Source organism: Erpetoichthys calabaricus, chromosome 6, assembly GCF_900747795.2.
Source record: "Erpetoichthys calabaricus chromosome 6, fErpCal1.3, whole genome shotgun sequence".
NCBI classification, from domain to species: domain Eukaryota; kingdom Metazoa; phylum Chordata; class Cladistia; order Polypteriformes; family Polypteridae; genus Erpetoichthys; species Erpetoichthys calabaricus.
The window spans coordinates 135,298,596-135,323,671 of record NC_041399.2 but is presented as its reverse complement, the minus strand read 5'-3'; the positions used below and the strand labels follow the sequence as shown (position 1 = coordinate 135,323,671).

At 36.9% G+C, this 25,076-nt stretch overlaps 1 protein-coding gene across 2 annotated transcripts in view; it reads left to right on the top strand.

Annotated features, from left to right (window-relative positions):
* tnfrsf11a (tumor necrosis factor receptor superfamily, member 11a, NFKB activator) overlaps positions 1-24,780 on the top strand; it is a 76,461-nt gene extending 51,681 nt beyond the window's left edge. For both annotated transcript variants that reach the window (XM_051929032.1, XM_028803936.2), the window contains 8 exons: positions 2,792-2,917; positions 10,815-10,949; positions 11,700-11,790; positions 14,067-14,143; positions 15,330-15,437; positions 17,925-17,974; positions 19,043-19,730; positions 23,863-24,780. In XM_051929032.1, coding sequence (XP_051784992.1) covers positions 2,800-2,917; positions 10,815-10,949; positions 11,700-11,790; positions 14,067-14,143; positions 15,330-15,437; positions 17,925-17,974; positions 19,043-19,730; positions 23,863-24,173 — 1,578 coding nt within the window. In that variant the 5' untranslated portion in view covers positions 2,792-2,799 and the 3' untranslated portion in view covers positions 24,174-24,780. The remainder of the gene's footprint in view (positions 1-2,791; positions 2,918-10,814; positions 10,950-11,699; positions 11,791-14,066; positions 14,144-15,329; positions 15,438-17,924; positions 17,975-19,042; positions 19,731-23,862) is intronic.
* Positions 24,781-25,076: the final 296 nt, after the last annotated feature.

The window sequence follows — 25,076 nt, the reverse complement described above, 5'->3', positions numbered from 1 at the left end:
TACAAACCATGTGACTAACTCCACATAGCTACAACACGTTTACAATATTTGAAACCTAAATTCAAACCATTGTCTGCAATTTGTGAATACTGTGTACTGTTAATACAAATACTCTATGGCTTATTTATCGTTGTATAATTATCTAAAAATATCTGTTATGGAAATCTAGAAATTGTACTAATTCACATTGTTTGCTACTGTAAATGGCTATGCAGGATTGATGGCTGCAGGAAAAACTAATATTCTTTTGAACTGACCATATTTGGATAATTTGCAGAAAAATTCCAACATGTCCATCTTGCTTAGTGGGTTTCAATAACAAGCCCTATGAGTGAATAATCTCTTCCATCCATGTTGTCCAAGGAGACATATTCATAGGCTGGGTCCATTTTTCCTCTTACTTTTCCTAATCTCCGTCACATTTCTAAATTCTTATCTGTCTTGCCAGTCTCCACTTTATAATAGCAGAGCAGACTGCTGATTTCAAAGCCATCTTTTTCTAATGGGAGTTGTTTTCTCCTAGGCACCTTAAGATTGGATAAAAAATGCCAAAGAGAGGAACAGAATCTGATTTGCTTTAATCTTTTCTATATGACAACATACTAATTAGCCTAATCTAAGGAGAGCAGTGTGAGACATTCTTATGTATTTAAAATTATGTAGTATCTTTCAGTAGCCTCAGGACTACTTTTAGGCCCATGTCTTCAATGGAACTTGCTTATTTGATTATAGAGTCACAGGGATCTTGTGAGTATATTTGTAGCATCTATACTGGGTGTAACACTGAAGACGATGAATTGGAAGAGATGACAGATTATGGCAAGGTTAACTGAATCATACACCCACCATCACTCACACTGGTCCAGTTTAGAGACTGTAATCAACCAAGCTCATTCACCTTTGGGATGTGCAAGTAACTCAGAGGCATGTGGGGAATATGCCAACTCCACACAAAAGATGAATAAGTCAGGATTCAGCAGCACTTGCCATAGATGTCACACAGATACTGTATGAAAGACAGCTTTCCTTTTATAGAAAAGCACCATAGAAAGGAAAGCCGATATATGTGTCACAGTGCTAACAAAAGGCTAGAGAAACAGAAAGAAAAAAGAAAAACCTATGTACCTAACCGACACAAATGCAGTTGGACTTCCACTTCTTTCTTGTCTTGCGTTAATCTGGACTTTTTCTTTTGAACAATAATGTTCCTCTTTCAAGCATGATAACTTTTTAAGCTCCTCAACCTCAAGATTTGCAACTCTTTATTACTGATAAACACTTATCCATTCATCTGATTTCTTTGTAAACTCTTTATTTCACATCTTATCCAGTGAGGGCAAGCCAGGAGCCAAGTCCAGTCTATTGCCATGCTCATTCATACTCCATAAACACTTTTTGTGCCAATTTGGAGTCACCAATTGTTAATATTCGAAATGAGAGTGCCCAGAAAAAAATCACATAGTTTATGCATTCTCAACATATATGATCAGTACTATGCACTCAATTACACAGTATATGTATTCATGTCCTTTAAACTTCACAATGCCTTTGAATTTTTATTCACCTTCTGAAAGTGATGTTCCAGAGTTGACACCAAACCCAAATTAATTCAAAAGATGTCAAAATACCCCCAAAAAAGATACAAATTCAGAGGGATGGATTAACACAGTAAATAAAACAATACAAATAAATACATGGAAAACAACCCTTCTGCCTCCATCTGTTACTATCCAGGTCCTGTCTTCTAATGCATTCTACCAGCTGAGTTCTTTCCAAGGCTCAAAGATGTTCCTGCAGCTCAATGTCCCAGCTCCCACTTAAAGGACCATGTGCTACCCATATAATATGTACATTATGACTTACAAGACAGAGTACATAACCATTTGTTCCAACTCTTAACGTACTATAAAAGACCCCCTTGCTCTTTTTCTATCTCCATCTCCCTAGAAATAATAGACACTTTCCTCCTTAATAAGGGTTGTCACCTTAGCTGTGTCATCTGTCTTGCCTTAACACAATGACAAATGTCAGTGGCAGAACCTATTTTTTTTCCTTTATAAACAGAACCTCATGCACTTATGCTTTTTTCTGTAATGCCTATTTATTCTTGCCATCTAGCACCCAACCATGGACCCATTTACAATCTCTACGTTTAGAAAAGGAAGGGGTGTTCATTAGAACATGCTTTAGTTATTGATTTTTTCAGTTTTTCTGGGTAAATAGGATGGCGACAGGCTGCACAAGACAGGGGAATTTGACTGACCCAAGATTGTGAAAGGGCTCTTTTCTGTTGTAAACAATGTCTGTCTGATTCACACGCAAACTTATGTATTGCTCTTTCTTCTGCTGCTATTCTAAAGGCAAAACACCCAAACAGGTTACCAGTGGTAAAAAAATAAATTTAGAAAAAATTAGTCCAACAAAATTTAATCAAGGTATTAAGGCACAGATAAATTTTAAGATCATGGGAATTACTGAGTACTTTGTGCACAACCATGTACAAAGCAGGTTTTTAGGAATATCTGAGTCTCCTCTACCAAAATCAGAACAGACTGAAAAAATGAAATTTAAGTCTAGTTGAATCTGAAGTTAATTTTTTGAAGAAACTTTCCTCTTTCTGTTCTAAATATTAGCAGATAACATAAACATGAACATAGCAAGTTAACAATTTGGAAGTCATTTATTTAAACAAACTCATTTTAGGTTTAGCATTTTATTGCTGCTGAACTATTAATTTGTGGAGATGGTGGATACTGTTCACCTTTAAAATTACTGTTATTTGTCACTGCAGGAGAGTATATGACAAGCTGGTGCACAGAAACCTCTGAAACAAAGTGCCTACCATGTGGATTACATGAGTACCAGGATGACTGGAACACAGAAGGAGCCTGCATACCACAGATATTCTGTGATAAAGGTTGGTGTCTAAATACCTGCAATGTAAAGCAGTCAGTGCCAGGAAAATGAACATTAATGTCAATTGCTTCACTATTCATTAATTGTACTCATCAAAGGAAAGCAGATGACATTCATATAGAGATTGCTCACCGTGTAAGAGTATTAAGGACGTGACATGTATGGTATAAAATATTGCTTCCTTATTTCAGTCCTGTTGCCCACACTGGCTTTGAGTTTTTATTCATAATTAGTTAATCATTCTTACTTTTTATTAGTCGCATTAATTAGTGAGCAGTCTTTGCTATTCTGTTTACATTTCCTTTGCCATTTTCCTTTAAAATTGCCCTTTTTTGTTTGCTCCAATAATTGTATCCAAATGTTGGAAATACTGAATACTAAAGTTAAGTAGTTACTTCAATGCCACATTCACTTCTCTGCTCATTTGTAAGAAGCATTTATTAAAGGCAGAGAAGTAAATGTGAGACTGAAGGAATTGCCTGCCTTTAAACTCTGCAGAAATTGGTGAATATAAAAGATTTCTTAGAAAATATTGGCAAGCCAGATAACTAAACAACTATTTGGAATTAAAAACTTGTGGCCATGGGATCACCAGGACTGAACTTGAAAATTGCTGGCTAAAAATGAGAGGTAAGAATTTTAGTTGGATTACAATGACTGATTGTTGATATTGAACTAGATGATACTTTGTGCTCAATGCAACAACAACACCATAATTTGAACCCTTTTCTTTGGAAATAAGATATGCATTTTTTTGGTTTTATTCTCAAATTTTCAAAAGCCTTTCCTCTAAGGTGTTGTTAACCAAAATACACAAAATATTATATATCTTCCAACTCATTTGGCACTTGCTGGGCACCTACTAATAAATCATATCAATGTCTTTGTGAGTGTACCCAGTGAAGGTGGATTTTATACTATCAGTCTTACAACAATTTTACTGTGCTCTACAAAGGTTTTCAGTAAAGTGCTAAATCCACAAAAAGATATCTTCAACAATAACCTGCTGGCTTTATTTGATCACTTTTCAAAAAAAAAAACAGTGATTGTGAACACTAATTGGAAAAACTGAAAATATGAAGCATTTAAAGTAGGAGTCACTATATGTAGCACTTCTGCTTTTTCCTAATTCTTTAACAAATTAATCAGTTGACCTATTTAGCTGTCAGGAGAGACGGCTTGTGACTGTATACCACGTGTATTAATAGGAGCAAATTAATCATTCAACATGTGGTGTGCTCAGTTAAAGTGTTACAAGAAGCCTTAGTCTTCCCAAAAGTCATTTGAGTACTTCACTACAAAGAGAAAGGAACTAGACTTTGAAGAAAAAAAAAGAATAGGAGCAGACTGTACGGCCAGAGAAGTCATTTACATTTCTTTTTTTATATCATTAACTCAGCTATCTGAAAATGGGCACTCCAGAATTCTGGAAAACTTTAGACTATTAGTTTTCACGTCACCTGCCAAATTCAAGTTAATTGTGAGACGTGAAGTGCTTTTAGTGGCATTTCGAACCAGCACACAACATGTTGCTACTCAGCAGCACCATGGAAGGCTGATTCTGAAACAACTGAGGCCTCTGTTTACAGACCACCTCATTTCCCACCCTTGCCCCCATATTCTGTCAGACTTACAGTAGTATGATGACCTGATCTGCATGCTCCGCAGGGCCTACTCCCACTTGGACATGGTCATGATAAAGTTCTTTGATTTGTCTAGTGCCTTTAACACTAAAAATCTTACTGCAAATGAAGTAAATGTCCTGGATCACTGACAATCTAAATGACAGGTGACATCCTTTGAGGACCCAAGAGTGTGTGTCAGAGAAGGAGGTCAGCAAGAGCTCCCCTTCCTCCATGTAACCTGTTTTAAGTGCAATTGTGTAGCTCCACATTAGGTTACATTGATAAAGGAAATGAGTAGGAGTATTTAAAGGTAATGGAAGACTTTGTCATGGGGTACAATTGCAACAACCAATCAATACCAAGACAAAGAAGCTACCGGGGGGCTTCTGAAATGCAAGGTAGCAACTGAGATGAGTAACCACAATGGGGAGTTGGTGGCAGTACAAACCTATAAATAACTGAGGTGACATCTGAACTATAGACTGGACAGACAACACCAAACCGCTGTACAAAAATAGACCCATAGCTGGCACCTATATCTGAGAAGGCCTTTAATATGTCCAACAGACTGCTGGGGACCTTGTACCAGTCCATAGTGGCTAGCATATTCCTCTACACCTGAATAAACCAATCAGGAAGGTAATGAAGTTTAAGGTTCAGAGCATGCAAAGATAGCGTGGTGCCGCACCCACCACACTACAAACCACCTGGAATGGTCATGACTGATTCTACATTCATCTATGTGATTGTCAGGAAAGAGATGATGGCAAAATTAGAGGTCATTATGAATAATGCTGCCCCCCACCTGTTCACGATATGTTTTGAGGAGTTCCTTAAGCACTTAATGAAATAATGAGCTGGGAGCTAAGAAGTGCTACAGGGGCAGCTTTTTTTTTTTGGTCACAGCAGTCAGACTGTATAATGGTCCCTCCCATAGTGCTCATCTTTATCCTAGCCAGTTATAATGCACATTGGCATAGGAACTCTACACACACTGGGTGTGTTTTGTGCACACTTCTGGATTGTGCAGTTATGTCATAGTTTTACTTTGCTTTTACTGTTTTACACTATGACTATCTAACTATCTATGTAAAAACAGCGTATGGCACCTCAATGTTCACCCTTCACACACCACACTAAATTTCTTTGTTCATTATATTTACAGAATAAGGGAATATCAACATCTAAGGCTGAAAAACTCAAATAATAGTCCTACATTCACTAAATAAACCATAGCTCCACCGCTCTCTTCCAATGCATTTCTGCTGCCCTCTAGTAATCTGGGGGCTATAATGGAACTTCCTCTATGTTTCTCAAAGGTCTTCCCCATTCTGAAACACTCTCCAAGCTGATATGGTCAGTCTCATTTAGTAACTTCAGTCCAGTCTGGCTAGTTAACAGAACTATTCTCTCATTGTTTTGGCACTATAATCCTTTTGCAGTAGTGTCCTTAAATGTCCAAGGGACCATCCATGCTGCCTGCTCAATCACCTCTGCTCTCAGGTCCCTCACTCCCCACCAATAGCTGGATTGTTTGCCCACTGGCATCCTGCTTCCAGGCTCCTTTTCTTGTGCAGACTGGCACATTCACTCAGAGAGAGAGAGAGTGGTTAGGAGCATGTGCTGATACAACCCATCCAGATTAGGACCCGAGTGTAGCCATGCAACGGGTGACACCTCAGCACCACACTAGTTCAGATGAAATGGAACAGTGTGAGGCTTTTTTCTTATGGTGGCTTGGAATGCCAACTCTGCCACCAACCCCCAGGTTTTCCCCTGCAGGTTGGAGGGCCTACTTGCAGGGCTGGATGCAGATTAACGTCATACCCAGGACGGAGCAATTGCAGGTTAAGGGCCTTGCTCAAGGGCTCAATGGAGTAGAGTCACTTTTGGCGTTTTACATTCACTCAGCTCATGAAACAATTACAATTGTCTCTCAAAAAGTGAATGTATTGTCAGTGCAGCTGAATGTTATTTAATATAATACATTCTGCTAAAAATGATAACAAAAAGAGTTTTGTGTAGTTTGTGCAGCAAGCAGCATACTACAATAAAGTGACACATATCAAAATGTAATTTATTTTGAAAATATGGCTCACATTGAATGATGCAAAATGAATTTAACAACTAAGTCAGATAATTCTTTGGGTGGCAAACCATTAATCCATTCATAAATCCACCCAGTTTAGTACCCTATTTCTGTACTGTAGGATCATGAGAAACCAGACTAGTAATCACTAAAAGAAACCAACAATGTAGGTGATAGCAGTCCACTTCAGGCACTCGAAGCATACTCTTATGACACATAGACCAAACATATCTCATAACTTATCTTATGAAGCGTAAGTGAGCTTAGTGAGAACATGGAAACTCTACACAGAGAGGGGCTTGTTAGACATTTATTTAACATGAAGAGATACAGCTACTGAACAATTTGCAAGCTGGATAGTAAAGGTAAATAAAACAGGCAGGCCTGTATTATTATTAAAACAGTTAACTTGTGTATCTCATTATAGGGTCACAGGGAAAAGGAGTTTATTCCAACAATGTAATCCTGATGGAACACCCATCCATTGCTGAGCACACTCTCTCACACAACCATAGGTTAGAGCTGGCAATCAATCTAACACGTTCATCTTTGAGATTTGGAAATTTATTGCAATACCAGTGAGGACACAGGGTGAACGTGCAGCTCCATGCTGAAAGTGACTGTCCTGAGAGTCTTGGGTTGATAGGGAGAGTCACTCATCACCATGTCCCCATGCCAACCAGTCTTTGCAAAGCATTTGCCATCATGCAACTCATAATTTTTTTACAGTTTCTTGTTTTTTTTTTTAATTATCTCTCCCCCTTCACCCCCAGTCAGCTTCTGCCTTTCTTTTACAATGTGAAGGAAGCCTATTGTGGCTTTGGTAAGCTTCCAGCCACTAAAGTGGTTTTCCACTACAGTAAGGCTCTATGCCCAAATCAGCATTTCAGCGGCATCTAGTTTGAGTGTGCATTACTTTGGTATAGAATAATGCAACAGATCAAGAAGGTGTTCCCTGTAGCATCTGGGTTTCATTTTGTCTGAGCGTTCAGCCAGTGACTAATTCCTGTAAACACATGAACTTCTTTACTGATTAGCTTTCTTGTGTTCCTGTGGTTGTCTCTTTATAATTTTAAAATTGACATTAGCCATTTCATAAAGGTGTTGCATTTGTATACCATCTTTAAGAAAAAGGGTGTATGTTGGCTTTGACATTTCATGAGATATATTAAAGAACTGGTCATAGTGGCCTGTCATGAAAGAGGTGTGCAGTGAAACATGCGAGAGAGCACTAGTGATGTTATGGGTGCAGAAGTTGTTATTGAGTGAATAGCTACTGCATTTTCTTCTGTTTATTTCTATGACTCACTTGCTTACTTGCTTGGGTGTGTTTCTTGATTTAAAACATCATTCTAGACTAGCTGATTTCTGGTTACCCAGCTAATGCATGTGGATGTCTCCTGTTATTTAACTTTGTCTTTGCCTGTCTACTCTGACAACACTGAGCACAAAATTGATGTCTGTGAACTAATGGAGAAAAGCTTACTAGCTGTGCTAACATTTTGATTTACATTATTTTCTTCATAACATAACATTTTCAAAATGTTTAGTTCAGAATAGCAGGGGTCCAGTGCTTATCCTGGCAGCACTGGGCACAAAGCAGGAAACTGCAGGACTGCACAAGTCCATCACAGGGCACAGTCAGCTACACAGAGGCCAGATTTGCAACCAGTGATTAAACTATTATGTGTGCAAGGAAAAAAGAGTACTGGGACAAAATCCCAAAACAGGCACTGAGAGAACATGCAAACACCACCCAGACAATTTCTAGGATTCAAATCCATGAGGTATAAAGCCTCACTGTGACTGAAACAGCCAAGTCAGAGGTTTTCTTTCTTTTTAGTCATTCTGGTGTGTATTCAGACCATAATGGGAGTTTGTGTGTGATAAATAGTATCTGTTTAGCTATCTATTTATGTTTTTATTTAATGAGCTTCTGTTAAAAGCCACATTTCCCTCTGGGGACAAATACAGTTCTATCTATCCACTATACCACCCTTATTTTATTTATGTTATGCAAAATCAAATTCAAAGTACATTTCAGTTCATTTGTTACAACCACAGTCTGTCTGATTCACATACTTTAAATTTCCATCCTGATTTTCTCTATTGAGTTGGTTACAGACAAATATAATTTGGAAAGAATTGGTGTACCAGCCAGATAACCCCTTTTATTTCCAGAAAAGCAAAACAATTTATGTTGGAGGTATAATAAAAGAACACACTGTGCACTCAGACAGGCTCACTGAGATATGAGCTAAGACCTGAATTCCCAGAGCAGTATAAACATGACATGGAAGGAACATGCCAACTCTACACATATTGTGGCTGGTTTGAGAACTAAGCCCTACATTACAGTATCACAGGGACACAGATGCAAACTTGTGAAGGGTAGATTTCACACAAATGTTTGAAAGTTGTTCTTCACACAGAGCATTATATAAATATATGGAATAAGTGGCTAGGACTGGCGAGCTTTGTTGGGCTGAATGGCCTGTTCTCATCTAGAGCGTTCTAGTGTTCTAAGTTACCAACTAGATACATAGATACTGTAGTTGGACTTTGGGGACTTGGAGTTATTTTAGAGAAATTAGATAGAAATGATTGATTAGCTTCACTGGGGTAAAGAATCTGTTCCCATTAAAACTGTTCTGTTAATATTCAGCTGTTGGTATTATTATACGTTCTGAGAGCATCTGTTTGAAACCCAAGGTTCTTTAAGATCTGCAGAAAGGAAGGGGAAGAACAGAGTGTGGAACTTTTAGGCTTTTGAGTCTTAATCTTTGGCTTCTGGGACTCTGGAACTATACATCCCTCATATTATCCTCTGTTCTTTAAATCAGTCCCTGTAAAGAAACCCATCCTCAAATGCATACCTGTCGGGCCACAATGGCAGCAGGTTTTTGTTTCAACCTATTCTCTTAATTAGAAGCCAATCCTAACTGATAACAGAATTTGTTATTTAGGTGTATAGCTTTCATCTGCTCATTCTTATATTGTAGATTTTTTTTCTTTCAAGCATATCATTCAAGTGATGTGTGGCCCAAAGCAGAGTAATAATTCTTAGTCCTTCACTGTATTACTCCTCTATTTCTTTGCAGACATTCTATTAAAGTGTAAATGGGACCAAGTTATGTGGTGACCTGCAGGTTCCTTTTGCCTTTTGCATCTCATTGTTAATTGTCGGCTGGTTAAGAAAACAAGAAGTAATTAAAAGCAGGGAGAGCAGTTGTTTAAGACTAAAGAAACAATTAAGCGTTCAAAATTTTAACAGGTAAGTAAAATGGGAATATTTGAGCTTGAGTTAATTGCTTCAGCAGCAGTAACTAGATTCTAATTAAGAAATTGAGTTACGGTCCTCCAGGAAAGAACACGAGGGCAGATAAATACAATGGTAATTTGGTTGCCTTTTTCTATTAGTGGTAAAAAATAAGATGTTTTACACGAATACTGTCAAGGCTGTGTGGTTTAAAGTTGGGTAGTGTGGAAACAGAAAATTATGTGGGTTGGGATAAAATTGATAAAACATAGCATAAAAATGTCTTAATTAGAAGCAATAATTGGGTTGTAATTAAGAAATTTTTGGAACAAAAATATACATTTTCTGTGTCCCACCAGGTCAAAAACGGAGGACCACTGTCATAAAGGCCATGACATTATCACAAACATGACATAGTATAAATTCAACAAGAAACCAGGGGTGTAATTGTTACTAGAATTATAACTTTAACTAAAGTATGCCGCCATCTTTGTACTGAGACTATGTGTAGGCTTATTTTGATGATGCTTTGCTGTTACAGAATCGCAAAAGTGAATCAGTGTGACACTTTAACTTTTATTTAAAGTGGGTTTTCTACCAAAATTCTTGTGAGTCTTGAAGTTTTTCTACCATACGTTACCCAAAGGCGTCGGCTGATAGAAAAAAGCGTTAACAATAGGTAGGTGCACATTGAAATCCAAGGGGCTCCCCAGGTGCTGGTCATGCCTGCCCCATATGATAGGAGGACAACTTAACATAAAAGGATTATCAGGTAACACAAATCTCCAGCTAATGGCCCCAGCTGGAATGGTAAGGATAACCTCCAGCTACACAGAAACCAATGAAACTTAAGAAAAAGATCTGCCTAAAAGTGTTCTGTTTTTAAAAGTACAAAGACTCATCTTTTTTTTTTCCAATGTTTCAGAGAAAGGATATCAGGCATCGGAGCCAGAAACAAATACAGCAGCCTTGAAATGCGTGTGCATGCCTGGCTTTCAGTGTTTACGTGTCTACTGCGAGTTCTGTGAGAAGGTGAAAGTGTGCCCCCCTGGATATGGAGGTAAATGTAAAGCCTTGGATGCAACATGTTTTACTTGTAGGCAAAAAGTACTGTGTATGAATTTCATTTTTGTTTACCACTAATTAATGTTTACCTTACCCTAAAGATAAAGACACAGCTTACTCATCATACAGAATCACTTTATACTGAAAATTAAAATCAGTCACATATGAAATGATTCAAAAATATGATGAAATGCATAATCGGGGTGCTCATGATAAGGTGCACTCAGTGGTTAATGCTGCTGCCTCACAGCTCTGAGAGGCCAGAATCAAATCCTGGGATGGCTGCTGTCTTTGTGGAGTTTGTATGTTTTTCTCAAATTTATGTTGCTTTGTCTTTCATTCTAAATGCATGCGTTTCAGGTTACTTAACTACACTAAATTTTCATGGAATGAGAGACTCTGGGTGCATGTCTGAGTGTGACCTCAGTTCAAATGATGTGGTGCTCCTAGGATAGCCCAGAAAAAAAACACCAAACTGGATAAAGAATGTTTAGAAATTAATAAAAGAATGTAAAATTGAACTATAACTTATGCAACCCTATCCTTGGCTGGGTACCCCTTTGAATGCACATACCCAAAAATAGACCCATAACAGAAAAACGTGTGTTAATAAAATATATTTAGTTTGAGAGGCATAAAATAAATTAATTTTAACCCATACTTTATGCATGATCCAATTGCTCATTGTTTCGGACATTTTTCCAAGCCTGGCCATCATGTGTTCTCCTTTGTTATTTTTTTCCAGTGCAAAATTCAACCTCCCTTTGTAAAAAGTGTCCACAAGGCTTTTTTTCCAACGTTTCTTCAGCAACAGACCCTTGTATGCCTTGGACTGAGTAAGTATCCTCTGGAAATACACTGGACATTTTACTTCGTTAGTCATTTTAGCAAAGATGCTCTGAAACAGAACATGAAGAATTTAAATTTAAAATATCTTTTAAAAGCTTTATTTGAATAAATAATTTTGTATTCTGATAGATGGTATTGAAAGATGAATCGCTTACAAAATAAAGCATTTTGTGAGGTGCTATTACGTATGTGGAGACACAGCCTAACTCACTATTACTCAAATGGAGTCCTCCAGGAAATCAGTCCTCCTGATGCTTTTTTTCTCACTGCCCCACAACCCTGCTGGAAGCACTTCCTACTTCCAACACAACTTCTCAATTAGAAGCAAATTAGTGCTTCTAATTAAGACATCCTTATGTTGCATTTTACTAGTTTTATCCTAATCCACATGATGCTTTATTTCTACACTACCCAGCTTTAAACCCCACAACCCTGACAATATTTGTAGAGCACTTCGTAGCTGTAATAAATTCCTAATGATGACTTAAATAAATCAAGTGAAAATACTTGTGTAAAGTGTCTTAGTTTTTACCACTAACACAAAAAGGCCACGATTTTACAGCTGTTTTTCATTCCTGGAGGGTTGCAGTGGCCATAGGTTTTTGCTCCAATTCCAATTCCAATTTTGCTATTGAATTTTTGGGCTTCATTTTGGTTGGCTCACTTGTTAAGATTCTGAACCCTTAATTTTAGTACTTAAACAGCCACATACTCTTCTTTTAATTGCTTCTTATTTTAATAACCAGCTGCCTGTTTACTAATGAAAAGATCAACAGTTCACCATCTACTAAAACTATTTACAAGTGTGTGTGTTTTAATCAAAAAGCATTTGTTTAAATAAAACATTTGAAAATAATTAGGAATCTGCTCCAAAATTATATTGTCCATCTTCAAACATAATAATGATCTGATGTGTCTAAATGAAAACCACAGAATTAAATAACAATTTCTGTTAGCAGCAAGGATTGGCTTTACATTAAAAAATTGTGATGGAACCAAAAACCTGCAACCACTACGGCCCTCCAGGACTGAACTTGAGGAGGCCTGGTTTGGTTAGATAACGTACCGTAACTGGGTGTGGAGCTTGAAGCTAAAACTTTTGAAAAGAGTCTGACACATACTGTTACTTTGTATGCTTGATAGGAGAATGTTTTTGGGTTATTGAGCTTAATGAGGAGAAATGGATGGAAGTACATGAGAATTTGCTTAATCACACGTGTCTGTTCACTCCATGCAGCTGGAAGTCACATGCTTGGCCTGGGAGAGGTTGCTCTTAAATGATTCCTTAATAAATGGTAATAAATATGAGGAGCATAATGTTTGTGATTATTGTCTTTACTGTAATTATTAATGTATGAGTGTTATTGCATAGTGTACTTTACCAATTTTCCTTTATTTGAAACATTTTTAGTTCGTTAATTGTATAAATAAAATGTATAGGATAGTTGCACTGACAAGGAGTCACATTGATGGAAAAGACATGTAGTGTTAAAGCTCTAATAAGTTCTATGCCTAGTTTGAAAATAGGGAGCAGACAACAGCAGTAAAAAGTGCTCAACAGCACAAGTAATGGAAATTTCATCTCTGCCAAGTGTGCTCCTCCCACAGTTATGGAGTTTCGTGTCTTTTGTACTACCACTACAAGTGTAGGCTGTACATATTGTGAAACAGGCAGAATAAGTTCAGTATACACTTATAAAAACAACAAATATAAAAAAAAATGGTAAGGAAGGTGCAGAGTTATCTAAAAGCAATTGTCAGGCTGTATTTTAAGGTAAACCTTTTTTTTACTTGTGCTGTTTTAGCTATATGTGTCAAATTACCTTTTTTGTGTTTTTATTTTTAAATTAAATTGTACATCCACCATCATATTGGACAACCTATCTTAGTAAAGTGAGTTGATTCCAAGCTAGATTGGAAAAATGTGGGTGACATCCCAAATTAAAGTACTTGTGTAAAAAAAAAAAAAAACTTAAGGGAACTATGACATTGTTTTCATATTTGCCTCAGAAATAGTGCAGTTGCTATACACTTGTGTGCTTAGCTCTCATTGGTCAGTAAGTGATTTCAGAATTTACATAATTGTAGCTACCATGTGGAATGGTGACTAATTGCTAAGCCACTTCCCATGGAAACAATCTATTCTGAACAACCAGATTCCTTTGTGGTAAATGCTAGTCTAAAGAGTTACAGTCTGCCCCTAGTGAAGTAAACAGCCAAAAAGTGGTTAATCTCTCTCCCTCTCTTTTGTTTAAATTTTTAGCTGCAAGAAACTTGGAATGGTTACAAAGCAGCCTGGAAATGCAACCAATGATGTGGCGTGTGATCATGACGAATCCAGTACAGTACATTTTTAATATTATATTACACAGTGTAGTGCATGCTAGAAAATTAACTGGAAAAAAAAAACAAAAAATTGTATTCCTTGTTCACTATATACTAACTGTCCATCAATCCATTATCCAACCCGCTATATCCTAACTACAGGGTCACTGGGGTCTGCTGGAGCCAATCCCAGCCAACACAGGGCACAAAGCAGGAAACAAAACCTGGGCAGGGCGCCAGCCTACCGCAGCTATATACTAACTGTACTTATTTTATTACACAGTATTGTACGTCTCTGCAAATAAGACTATTGCCTTGAGAAAATCATGATTAAAATCATTAAATTGTATACTCATTAATTAAATTTTTTATTAATATTGCAATTGAAAAATGTGGTGTGCAACAAATTATATAGTAGTTCGGTATTTAGAGTTGATCTTTTAATGTGCACTGAACATTTTTATATATGCAAAGCTGTCCTAAATAGAACTAACAGATCCATTGTGAACAAAAACATTTTCTGAATGTTGTTTTCTCTTCTCTTTTAATAACGTTGAATCCTGCAGTGAGCCAATAACCACAGAATTTACATGCAGGACTTTCTGGAAAGTAGTATGTAAATGGCAGATTTGGCAGGCATGTAGTGAAGCAATTTCCTTGAACAGTCACCCTGTAAAGGAAACATATCATAATATCAGAGTAAACTGTTCACGGTCTACACTTGTCTATCCATCCATTAATCCACCTTTGCATTATCCAATGCATTTTATCCATGTTAGGACTGTCTGGACCTTGAGACTATTTGTGACACTCTGAGTGTAGGGCAAAATCCTTCCCTGGATGCAGTGCCAGTCCGTTGCAGGGCACACATTCACACCCTTATTCACTCACACTGGAGTAATTTAGACTCATTATTTTAATGAAGTCTTATTTCAGTCAATGTGTGCGCTGTTAGTAAAACAAAAGAATACAAAAGCATTCAGTTTGTGACCAGTCTCTATGGGATTCCCATGTAGAGTTATGAATTAAAGTGTTGTTGGGACTGCAGAATTCATATTAAAAATGTTAAGCACAGTTACTTATGTGCCTGGCAGTGGAAATCAAAGGATTAATCTCTGTAATTTAAATGTAATAAATTTCCTTTTACTAAATTTCTCTTGCCAGTGCTTTTACTGTATTAATAATGTTTTTTCTCATTTAGGGAACTGGATATTATGGGGTTCTGTGTTAAGCACATTGACTTTGTTGATTGCGGTGCTCCTTATTGTATTGCTGGTATGCTACAAAGAAAGGTTCAAAAAACTTTATGGTAAGTCAATCACACTGAAGTTGACCTTGTAAATAAAACAAGAAAGAAGACATATTCCATATTCGTAGTAACCCAGAACTGAAAACTTTGTGCTGAAAGAAAGAAAGAAAGAAAGAAAGAAAGAAAGAAAGAAAGAAAGAAAGAAAGAAAGAAAGAAAGAAAGAAAGAAGTGGTTACACAATTCTATATGTGATAAAGTACAATTTAAAAATATGTTTATACCGGAAAGGGTAACCACATTTCACTTTGCATTAGTACGGGATAGCCCTTATCTCGTATGTACGTTAAAATATCTCATGCATATGTACGGGATACCCACGTATGTACATGATGCTTTTACATATGTACGAAATGTTTTCACATTCGTACAAGATACTTTTACGCACGTACGAGATAAAGTTACATAAAAAAATTACAAAAGTGCGCTTTGGGGCTACCTAATTGCACCTTTACCAAAGCTACTGCGCTTCAGTTTGACGTCACTTCTGTCTCTTGTAGTGTGGTGATATAAAAAGCAGACTTTTATTTATTAAAGGAGTGTGGGATGGTTGCAGGTGGGTCGAACTGCAGCCTGAAATATCTGTGACGTACGTCAGGTAATGCCCACAATGTTAGTCACGAAATGCCTATCGCATGCCCCGTTACACTATGGTTAATATTTGGGTTGTGGGAGGGTTATCTGACTCAAAGGGTTCAGGTACATGCTTTATGTTTACAGGTATCTGTCTGCACACTCGTACGGAGCCCCTGAGGGGATATAATGTGTTTTTTTTTTTTTTTTGTTAAAGCACAATTTAACAATAGCAAACAAGTTATATAGTAATAATGAATTAAATTAAATTTCTGAATTAAATTAAAGGTAGTTTAGGTACTGCAAAAAAATGCATCAGATACTCATTTACTAATATGTAACAAGACTTTAACAAAGGCTTCTTTGGGTGTTCACAACATTTACAAGGCATCAGTCAGTCATTTTCTAGCCTGCTACCTCCTGAACAGGGTCATGTGGAGTGCTGGAGCCTATTCCTGCTAACATAGGGAATATGGGAGGAATGAATCCTGGACATGGTGGCAGTCCATCACAGGGCGAACACACACACACAACCACAGCCACACACTAGGTAGGGCCAATTTAGTATTACTGCCAATCCACCTATCCTGCATGTTTTTGAACTGTGGGAGGAAACCGGAGCACCGTGAGGAAACCCACGCTGACACAAGGAGAACATGCAAACTCCAAAGCATCAGTGAAGTGTTCGTTTGTCTGTGCAATGTGGCCAATGAACAAAACTTCACTTTGGAGTGGTCTGAGGTGGCTTAACTGAGACACATTTCTCTTGATATTACATATTTAGCATTACGTGTAAATCCTTTATATTAACAACTCATTTTACTGTCATGTCAATATGCCACACTTCACAGTGGTGAATAACCGAACTACTGATGTTTTATAAGTGTTATGAAGACCAACAGAAGTTTTGGTTGAGGTCTTGTTACATACAAGTAAATGAGTAATAGATGCATTTTTTTGCAGTAAAGATATTAAAATGAAACTTACTCCGTTATTCAGAATACTGTGATAATGTATAGTACTCAACAAAGAAAGTCCTTATGATCCTCTAAGTCACAAATTTGACAGATCTGCTCAACACTTCAGTAAAAAGGTGAACTTTAACCTAAAATCATGCCTTTTAATAAACCAATAAATAAAGGTACAGAGTGGATAATTAGAAGTAAAGACCAAAAAAACAAGTTAAGTAATCGTGGAGTACTGTTAAGTCTTTAACAGCACAGAAATATTCAGCTGGACAATGTCATTATGAAGATGAATCACGATGCATTAAAATAGAATATGTCACCTGCGGTTTAATCATTATCAAGAAGGCAATATAAAGCTAACAGTTCTGAGATGTCATTGTGTTGCAAAATGCTGTTTCACTTATTACAACAGTATCAGATGAATGAGTAGGTATTGATATATACTCATTCTTAAATCTTCCTTGAACAAATAGATATTAAACAGCTTAAGTATTCAATTGGCTTCCCACAAAAGGCAATTCAATGCTAAAACCCACCTTGCCAACTGCGTAATCACACCTTACAATTTCCCAGGGCCGAAATAGTTCTTGCAGGTTAAGCATCAGCACACTTGATTAAAATTTTGCTGCTATAACATTCTATAACATTGAAAATTGTTGTTTTCTGGGAAATCGAGAAATTAAAAGGCTTGAATGGAATCCATTTTTGTGTCTGTATGGCATGACATAAATGTAATGTTAAAAGTATTGTGAAAGAAATGAAAGCTGAAATGGCATTTTTGGAGCCTTTGCCTCAAAGCCCACCCATCCTTCAATCCACTCATGTTTTAACTCTATTTTTCTGGTCATGTCTATTTTAGGTTATACTGATCTTAGACAAGAACCATTCTTAAAAGTATATGTGGTCATGAAAGGTGACAAATTCCCTCTTGCTTTATTCTTTTTTTAGAAGACCTTCGATTGTATGTTTCAAGTGTGCAGAACACTACAGAAACTCCAGTAAGTAAGAACGTATTCATTTATACTATTGTTCATTTTGAAAATGCATGCTTGTTTCAGGTAAATGCTGCAAAGCTAATTCAGTTTGCTGCTCACCTACTCATTTTCCCCTTTATCTAGGTAGAAGGTAGTTAAAAAACATCAGGATCTCAAAACAGCCTTTTAGACTATTGTTTGAAAATATTCAATATTGTGACGTGTCTTGCCATTGCATGGACTGTAGGGAGTGGAAGCAGTGTTGGGGTAAAGTCTTGGGGGAACACTTTTTGTAAGGGCTTGGGGCATCTCCCTAGAGGGAGAGAGTTGAGTGACAGGGATCCGGGTTAATTAACGGTGCGTGAAGAAAAGGGCGTTGGTGGCTGGAAGTGGTAGTTGTGGCTGGAGAGAAAAAGTAAGACAGCATCAAGTGGTGAAAGGAGCAAACAGTTAAAGAGGTAGATAGGACGAAGGTGAATTATCTTTGTTATTTTGGAGGTGTCCCCGTGACCCAGACAACAGTCGGCGGTAGGGCACCGCTTATGTCGCGGCATCTTGAATAAAAAGCCAGTCGGCATTTGGAAGACTTCCCTGGACAAGCGGCTCCTGAGTGTGTTTATTCGGCGGGACGTCACAATATCTTTAGCACAGGGAGGAAAAAAGAGAGGACAGATAATTGTATAATGTATAATTGTGATCTTTGTGGTGTTTAAGTTTTGTTTATAAGTGATCCTGTAGAGGTGATTTTTGAACAATGCAGTATATATTTTTCAACCAATTATTTATTGTACTTAGTTTGGCACCCTTGGGCATTCTTCTGTCTTACATTTCTTTGACATTAGTGTTTAGAATTCTAGTAAGCTCTGGTATCACATTTATTTGAAGAATTATTCTTTGCAGACTATAGTGAAATATTAGCTTTTCAACTTAACTCAATTTAAAACAGTTTCTAGATAAAGCCATAATGCATCCTTTTATGTGTTCTCATGAAGTAAGCATGTCCAGTTTCAAAGTTTATGGAGTAAAATATTGATTGACTATACTACTGAACTCAGAAATGTTTTTGACTTGACTCTTTTTATACGTTTTAAGGTCCCGACATCTATTGAAGAAGTTTTTGTTAGCCACTCTTTAGATTCCAGCCAGGAAACTCCACTTTTGGTTCAAACCTGTGAGAAGAATGAAACAGTTATTGTTAACAATTGCTTAAATGGATCACCACAGCACAGAAATGTCAGCCAACCTCCTGTGTCCGGCCAGTCTAATGTGACTGAGAATGAAAGGGAACCCAACAGTAGGACATCTGAGCCAGAAGAAGTTGGAGACTGCAGCTGTGTGTCTTCTTTAAAAGGGCCATTAGAACTTGGAGAAAATGAGCTCAATCAGCTGTATACACATCAGAATTGCTCCTGTGGGACAGACAATGCTAACAATGAATTCCGATCCTTACAAGAGGTTTGCTATTGCAGCGTTTGCTGTGGAAATATAAGTAGCAGCGTGAACTGTGGAGATAAATGCAGCTCTGGCCAGGCCACTGACTCCTGCCAGTCATGTGCCATGGACTCCACGCTGCCTGCTAAAGACCATGCTACCTTTCAGACTCGGATAGGCAATGCAGCCTCTGATATAAGACACAATCTGAATTGCAGCTGCAGCATGGACACTACAAATGATTCATTTGATTCCTTTTGTACAGGAGTTAATTTAGAAGAAAATAGTAAACAGGACAAGGAAAACGAAGACAGCACCCAAGCTGCAGGAGATTCTTCATCAGTATCTGGTGAGTGGACAAATAACATTTTCAGTACAGCTACAGATTTTATTTCCCTGTAGTGTGGACCTACTCAGTTACATATACTAAAAACAAATACTGTATATACAAGGTGTGCATAATCCATTGTGGTAATGCTTATTTTAGTTTTTGGCAGGGCCTGCGAGATTCCATTAGTTGTGGTGGTAAAGCCCCCCCCCCCCCCACCCCCTCTCCCCCCCCTTCTTGTTTCTTCCAACCGGAGATCAAGTCATATATTTTAAGTGTTTTGTTACTTGATTCATGTTAAAAGTGATGACAAACACTTCGCAGCATACTTTTTATTGTATAGTAATTGGCGGGTGTATAGATGACGGTGATTAGTTAGCACTGTTGCCTTGCAGCTCTAGGTACACTGAATTCAATTTAAACTCGTATCACTTTTTATATTGAGTTTAACCATATTCTGTGTCCAAGATGCTTTCTTCTCAAAGACATTCATGCTGTAGTAGCAGAGTAGTAGTATTAGTCACATAGGGTATAGTGAAATTCTTACTTGTATTTCTATCTTGCCACTCTCTATTCCATGATAAACAAGAATGCATTATAACACCTTATGTCATGTTAGTTAATAAAATACATAAATCAGCTTACCTGACAAACTCCTTATCCCTGTTTCTACACCAAGTGTTATCATTTACATTGTCCTTGCTGTGGTGCTGTGTTTTCATATTTCAAGGTGTAATCCAAGAAATGCTCAAAGTGCAAGAAAATAAATAGGCAGACAGAAGACACGGCCGGAAAAGCCAAAAGGCCCCAATACATAAAGCCTCTGGACCCTCGTGTTCCTCATGTCTTTTCAGTTTCCACCATCTTAACTGATGATTTGAAATCTGAGCTTATGTTTCAGGATAAGGTGGACTGACACTTGGAAAATGAATAAATTAGATTATATGCTTGGGATCTAATGGAAGCAACATCAGCAGACGTGTATAAAGAAATGTTACTGGAACCTCTTTATTTCAATGGAAATATGAGCTTTAAAATGCCGCATTGGAACTATGTATGCTATTATCATAGATAGCTAAGTCAAAAATTTTCTTTAAGTTTACTTTCTTAGTTAGTCATTCTTATCTATCTATCTATCTATCTATCTATCTATCTATCTATCTATCTATCTATCTATCTATCTATCTATCTATCTATCTATCTATCTATCTATCTATCTATCTATCTATCTATCTATCTATCTATCTATCTATCTATCTATCTATCTATCTATCTATCTATCTATCTATATGCAATGCTTTGTAAGGCATCATATCACCTACTATCAAGTAAGTCAGTGTGGCTCAGAGATTTTTCCTCCACTCCTTTAATGTAATAGAATTTTATCTTAAAAATATCCCATTGGTTTCAAGGAATCCTAATCATTGTCACTTGACCAAATTGTTACTTTTGCTCTCCCAATACACTATGTACATGTACATCCTTCAATGTTTAGTTTTTGGACTGGGGTGTCTGATTTTCATACTTCCATACTCTCTATTAGCATCCCTTTCCTTCCCCAAATTTTTCTACTTCGTGACTTTTCTTCACTTCATTTATGTGTTATCTAGCAGAGGCTATATGCAATCTATCAATCAAACAAAACTATGCCTTTTATAAAAACTGTGTGAACGATATGTGCTTATTTCATGAGAATTACTATGAGATAAAAGATATATATTATAACCACAAAGAGGCACTTGGTAAACCATTAGATAAAACCCTTCATAAATGTTTTTACTCAATATATCCTATAATGAGAGGGTATTTAGCACCTTGAAAGGACCTGTCCTCCTGGACTGTGCTATGTCCAATCTGGAGTGCTGGGAGCAATTCCTCAAGTAGGGTTGTTCCGTCTGTTGTGAAGATTAGGGAATTGACCTTAATTTCCGTTTTTCAGTCTCAGAGACTGGTTGGATGTTGCTGGATCAGACAGCAAACTAAGAACTTCTGAGCTGATGTGAACTGATTTACTGTTAGCAACACCTTATGTACAGCACTGTGTGCGAGTCTGGAGATGGAGACATAGCTACTTATTTATTATTGAACAGATGCAAAGAGCTGGCTTGCTCTCCTCGTTTCTGCAGTTTTTCTCCTTGTGTGTCCTGTAGACAGCCTTCAAGGGGAATTTAGGGACTGTTTGAAACTGCATTCTTTGCTTGTGTCATCTCTGAAGCATTTCCACCTCTCAGCCATATTTACCAGACTGCTGCCCACACTCTTCCAAACTAACAAATGTTTTGACTTTCAAGTTACTTGTGTTTGTTGAGTGGGTTTTTTTCTATTTAAAGTCATATTTTTCATTTTCAAAGGTAACACACATTCATCGCCTTGTTTAAAATGTTAAGTAAGCAATTTGTTGCCATTTAGAACAGAATACATTATAATACAGGTGGTGCATGGATTAGAAATTTTGAATGAAATTTATTCCACTTTGTACATTTTCTTTTATCGCCACCCACAAGGAAAAATGTAAAAAAAAATTGTTACACAGTATTTGATTTACATAAATACAACCATCTTTAAGAAGACTGTTTTAAATTATTGCAGCAACAGGAGATCAATCTAAACAGGGATCACCTTTATAACACATAATTGCTAGTCAAAACAAAAAAAATGGCATCCACATAGGGACTGGTAGCCTCTAGAGCTGACTGTTCAAAGTAAGAAATTGTAAAAAAAATAATAAAGCAGCCAACTGTGCCCAAAACCATTAAGTACACAAACTGCTGCGCTTAATAAGTAACTCAGACTTTGACTATCTACACCAGTAGTGTTTAAATTTATAGCTGCAGGTTTTTATTCTAACCAATTTCACAATCATCACATTTTTTTTATTATCTCTGCTTGGGTATCTCATTGGCGAATTTGAAAAACTTGTACAGCATATGATATTTGAGATATCTTAATGAAACTTGAACTTTTCTGATAGATTTCTTTGAACAATAAGTATGCCATGGGAGCCAAGTTGGTTTATGCAGAGAGATAGACAGACAACGACAAGTTGGTGCTTGCTATATTCTATGTGAATGCACCTAAAAAGAACAATTCCCTAAAGAATGACATTCATTAAAAATAAGAATAATGAATTATAATTTTGAAATTGGTTGTAGTAAAAACTCTTTAGGACTTGACTTGAAAACCACCAGTCTATGCCATGGGCCCTCCAGAAACGGCAATTTGTCTTATCTTCCTTTAGTTTAATTTCTCCAGTTAAACCAACCCTCTGTCAATTTAACTAGTGTTACTGAAATTCCATCTCTCACAGCAGTGAAGACAATTTTTTTAATCTGTTTATCACCTGTCCGGAGCTGTTTTCAGCCTTGTACCTACTGCTGTTGGGATAGACTCGAGCCCTTAAGACCTTAATTTGATCAAACAAAATGTTATTTTATATGTGTAACTCCAGCCCTCTCATTTAACAAGACCACTCTCTGCTGATGGCAAGTTCTCAGTAAATCATAGCTGATCTCAATACGGCTTGAAAAGCACAGGACCCATCAACTGATGTCCATGTCACTCCATCACAGGACAGACTCGCCAACACAGAGAAACTCAAACTGAATTATTTTGTTGCTACTAATCATCCTGATATCATCATCTTTGAGTTGGGCTAGAACTCTCAAACAGACAGTGGTTGGGCCTGGATTCAAAATCATGGTCCAGGCGATATGAACCAAAACACTGTATTATATTAGAATAAATTAACAGAATTAAAATGAACTTATGAAGCATTATGAGTACTCTCTCTCACCTTTTCAACCATCTTCACCATATCTGCTCTTCCATTGCAACATTAGTTTCCATTTTGCAATTACAACAAGGGGAAACAGTTTTTCTCCTTAAATGAAATACTTTCTTATTAAAGGAAGTCCACTGTGTGCTACTGTCAGTTAATGGTTTTAAATCTGTGTAAGATAATTTGCAGTGAAGTAGGAAAACCAGACCTCTAGCTATCCACATCTAGAGTCTGTTGGCCAAACCAAGTGGTTTTTAAAGTGAAAGTGAAAAGTGAAATTATACTGTCATTCCTCACTGGATTCTAAATATTTTTGTACCTGAATGAGCACCATTTACTGTTACCTTTTTTTAAAGAATTCTCTTTCTTTTACAGGTAATGTGATGGGGAACAATAACACCACATTTATTTCAAATGGGAAGGTGATGAACTTTAGTGGAGAAGTGATTTTTGTGTATGTCAGTCAAATGTCACAGAATGGCAGTGAAAGGACAGAAGAGGATGTTGGTTCTCCTGTACAAGAAGAAAGTACTGACAGTAGCTTTCAAGGAGAAGCTAAACAAGCATACAATCACATGTCAGAAGAAAATATTTCCTATCCTTTACAGGAGGAAAGCTTGCATAGAAATGATAGGCTCCCTATTCAGGAAGAAAGCAAGGAGTGGATGCTACAGAGTTGTGTGTAAATACTGTCCTCTGTCTGGAACAGATGTGACTGAGAAGGCTTTGCTTTCAGCTTCTTGAGCAAAATCATTCATCTGTGTCAACAAGAAGAGAGGAAGCTTATTGTAAAAATGGATATCTACAATAATATTTATTTAGAAAAGCACTGATGTAACCAATAGTTAGACGAATCCAGCCTCTTTTTGTGAGGCTTGGTGAACATCATTGCAACAAATTGGAAGGACTAAAGAAGTCAATTAGATGCTGAGCATTTAAGTTGACAGAATTATCTGACTCTGCAATTGTCTCTTATTTTTGTAGTATCAAACTGGAAATGCCAATGTGGAATAATAGTCATAAGTGGAATGCTCCATGATGAGTTATTTTTGTATGGTCTTGAAGGACAATGTAACCAAATTAAAAGCTAAACGTTCATCTCTGATGGGAAGTACAGTAACTTAAAGTATGGGTATGCTAATGTACTTTTTGTAAATTTATATAATTAATCGAACTTTCAGATATGGCAGCATCTTTTAAGTTATCCAGACACTTCCTTGCCTATTAAGTTACTGAACTTGGGATTTAAAAAATGTTATGTGAATTTAAAATAAAATGTGTTCTATTAATTAATTGGATTTTTCAAATTACTTAGAGACACAACGTGATGCTTTTATGGCATCATAAGATTTGTTACAGGAGTAGAGGTTTAAGATAAACAAAAAGTTATCTAGGAGTTCCATGCTGTAGTTGTGCGCAAGAAAAGAGTAAAATAAAGAATTGAGATAAAGAATATACACTTATCAAAATCAAATTCTCAGACAAAATCTGTAGTTAAAAAATAGAGTCAAACCTTAAAAATGCCAAAATATGATGTAATGAACCCCAAAATCCTGTGTGCTGAGTACTGAGGCTGCCACATTTTGTAT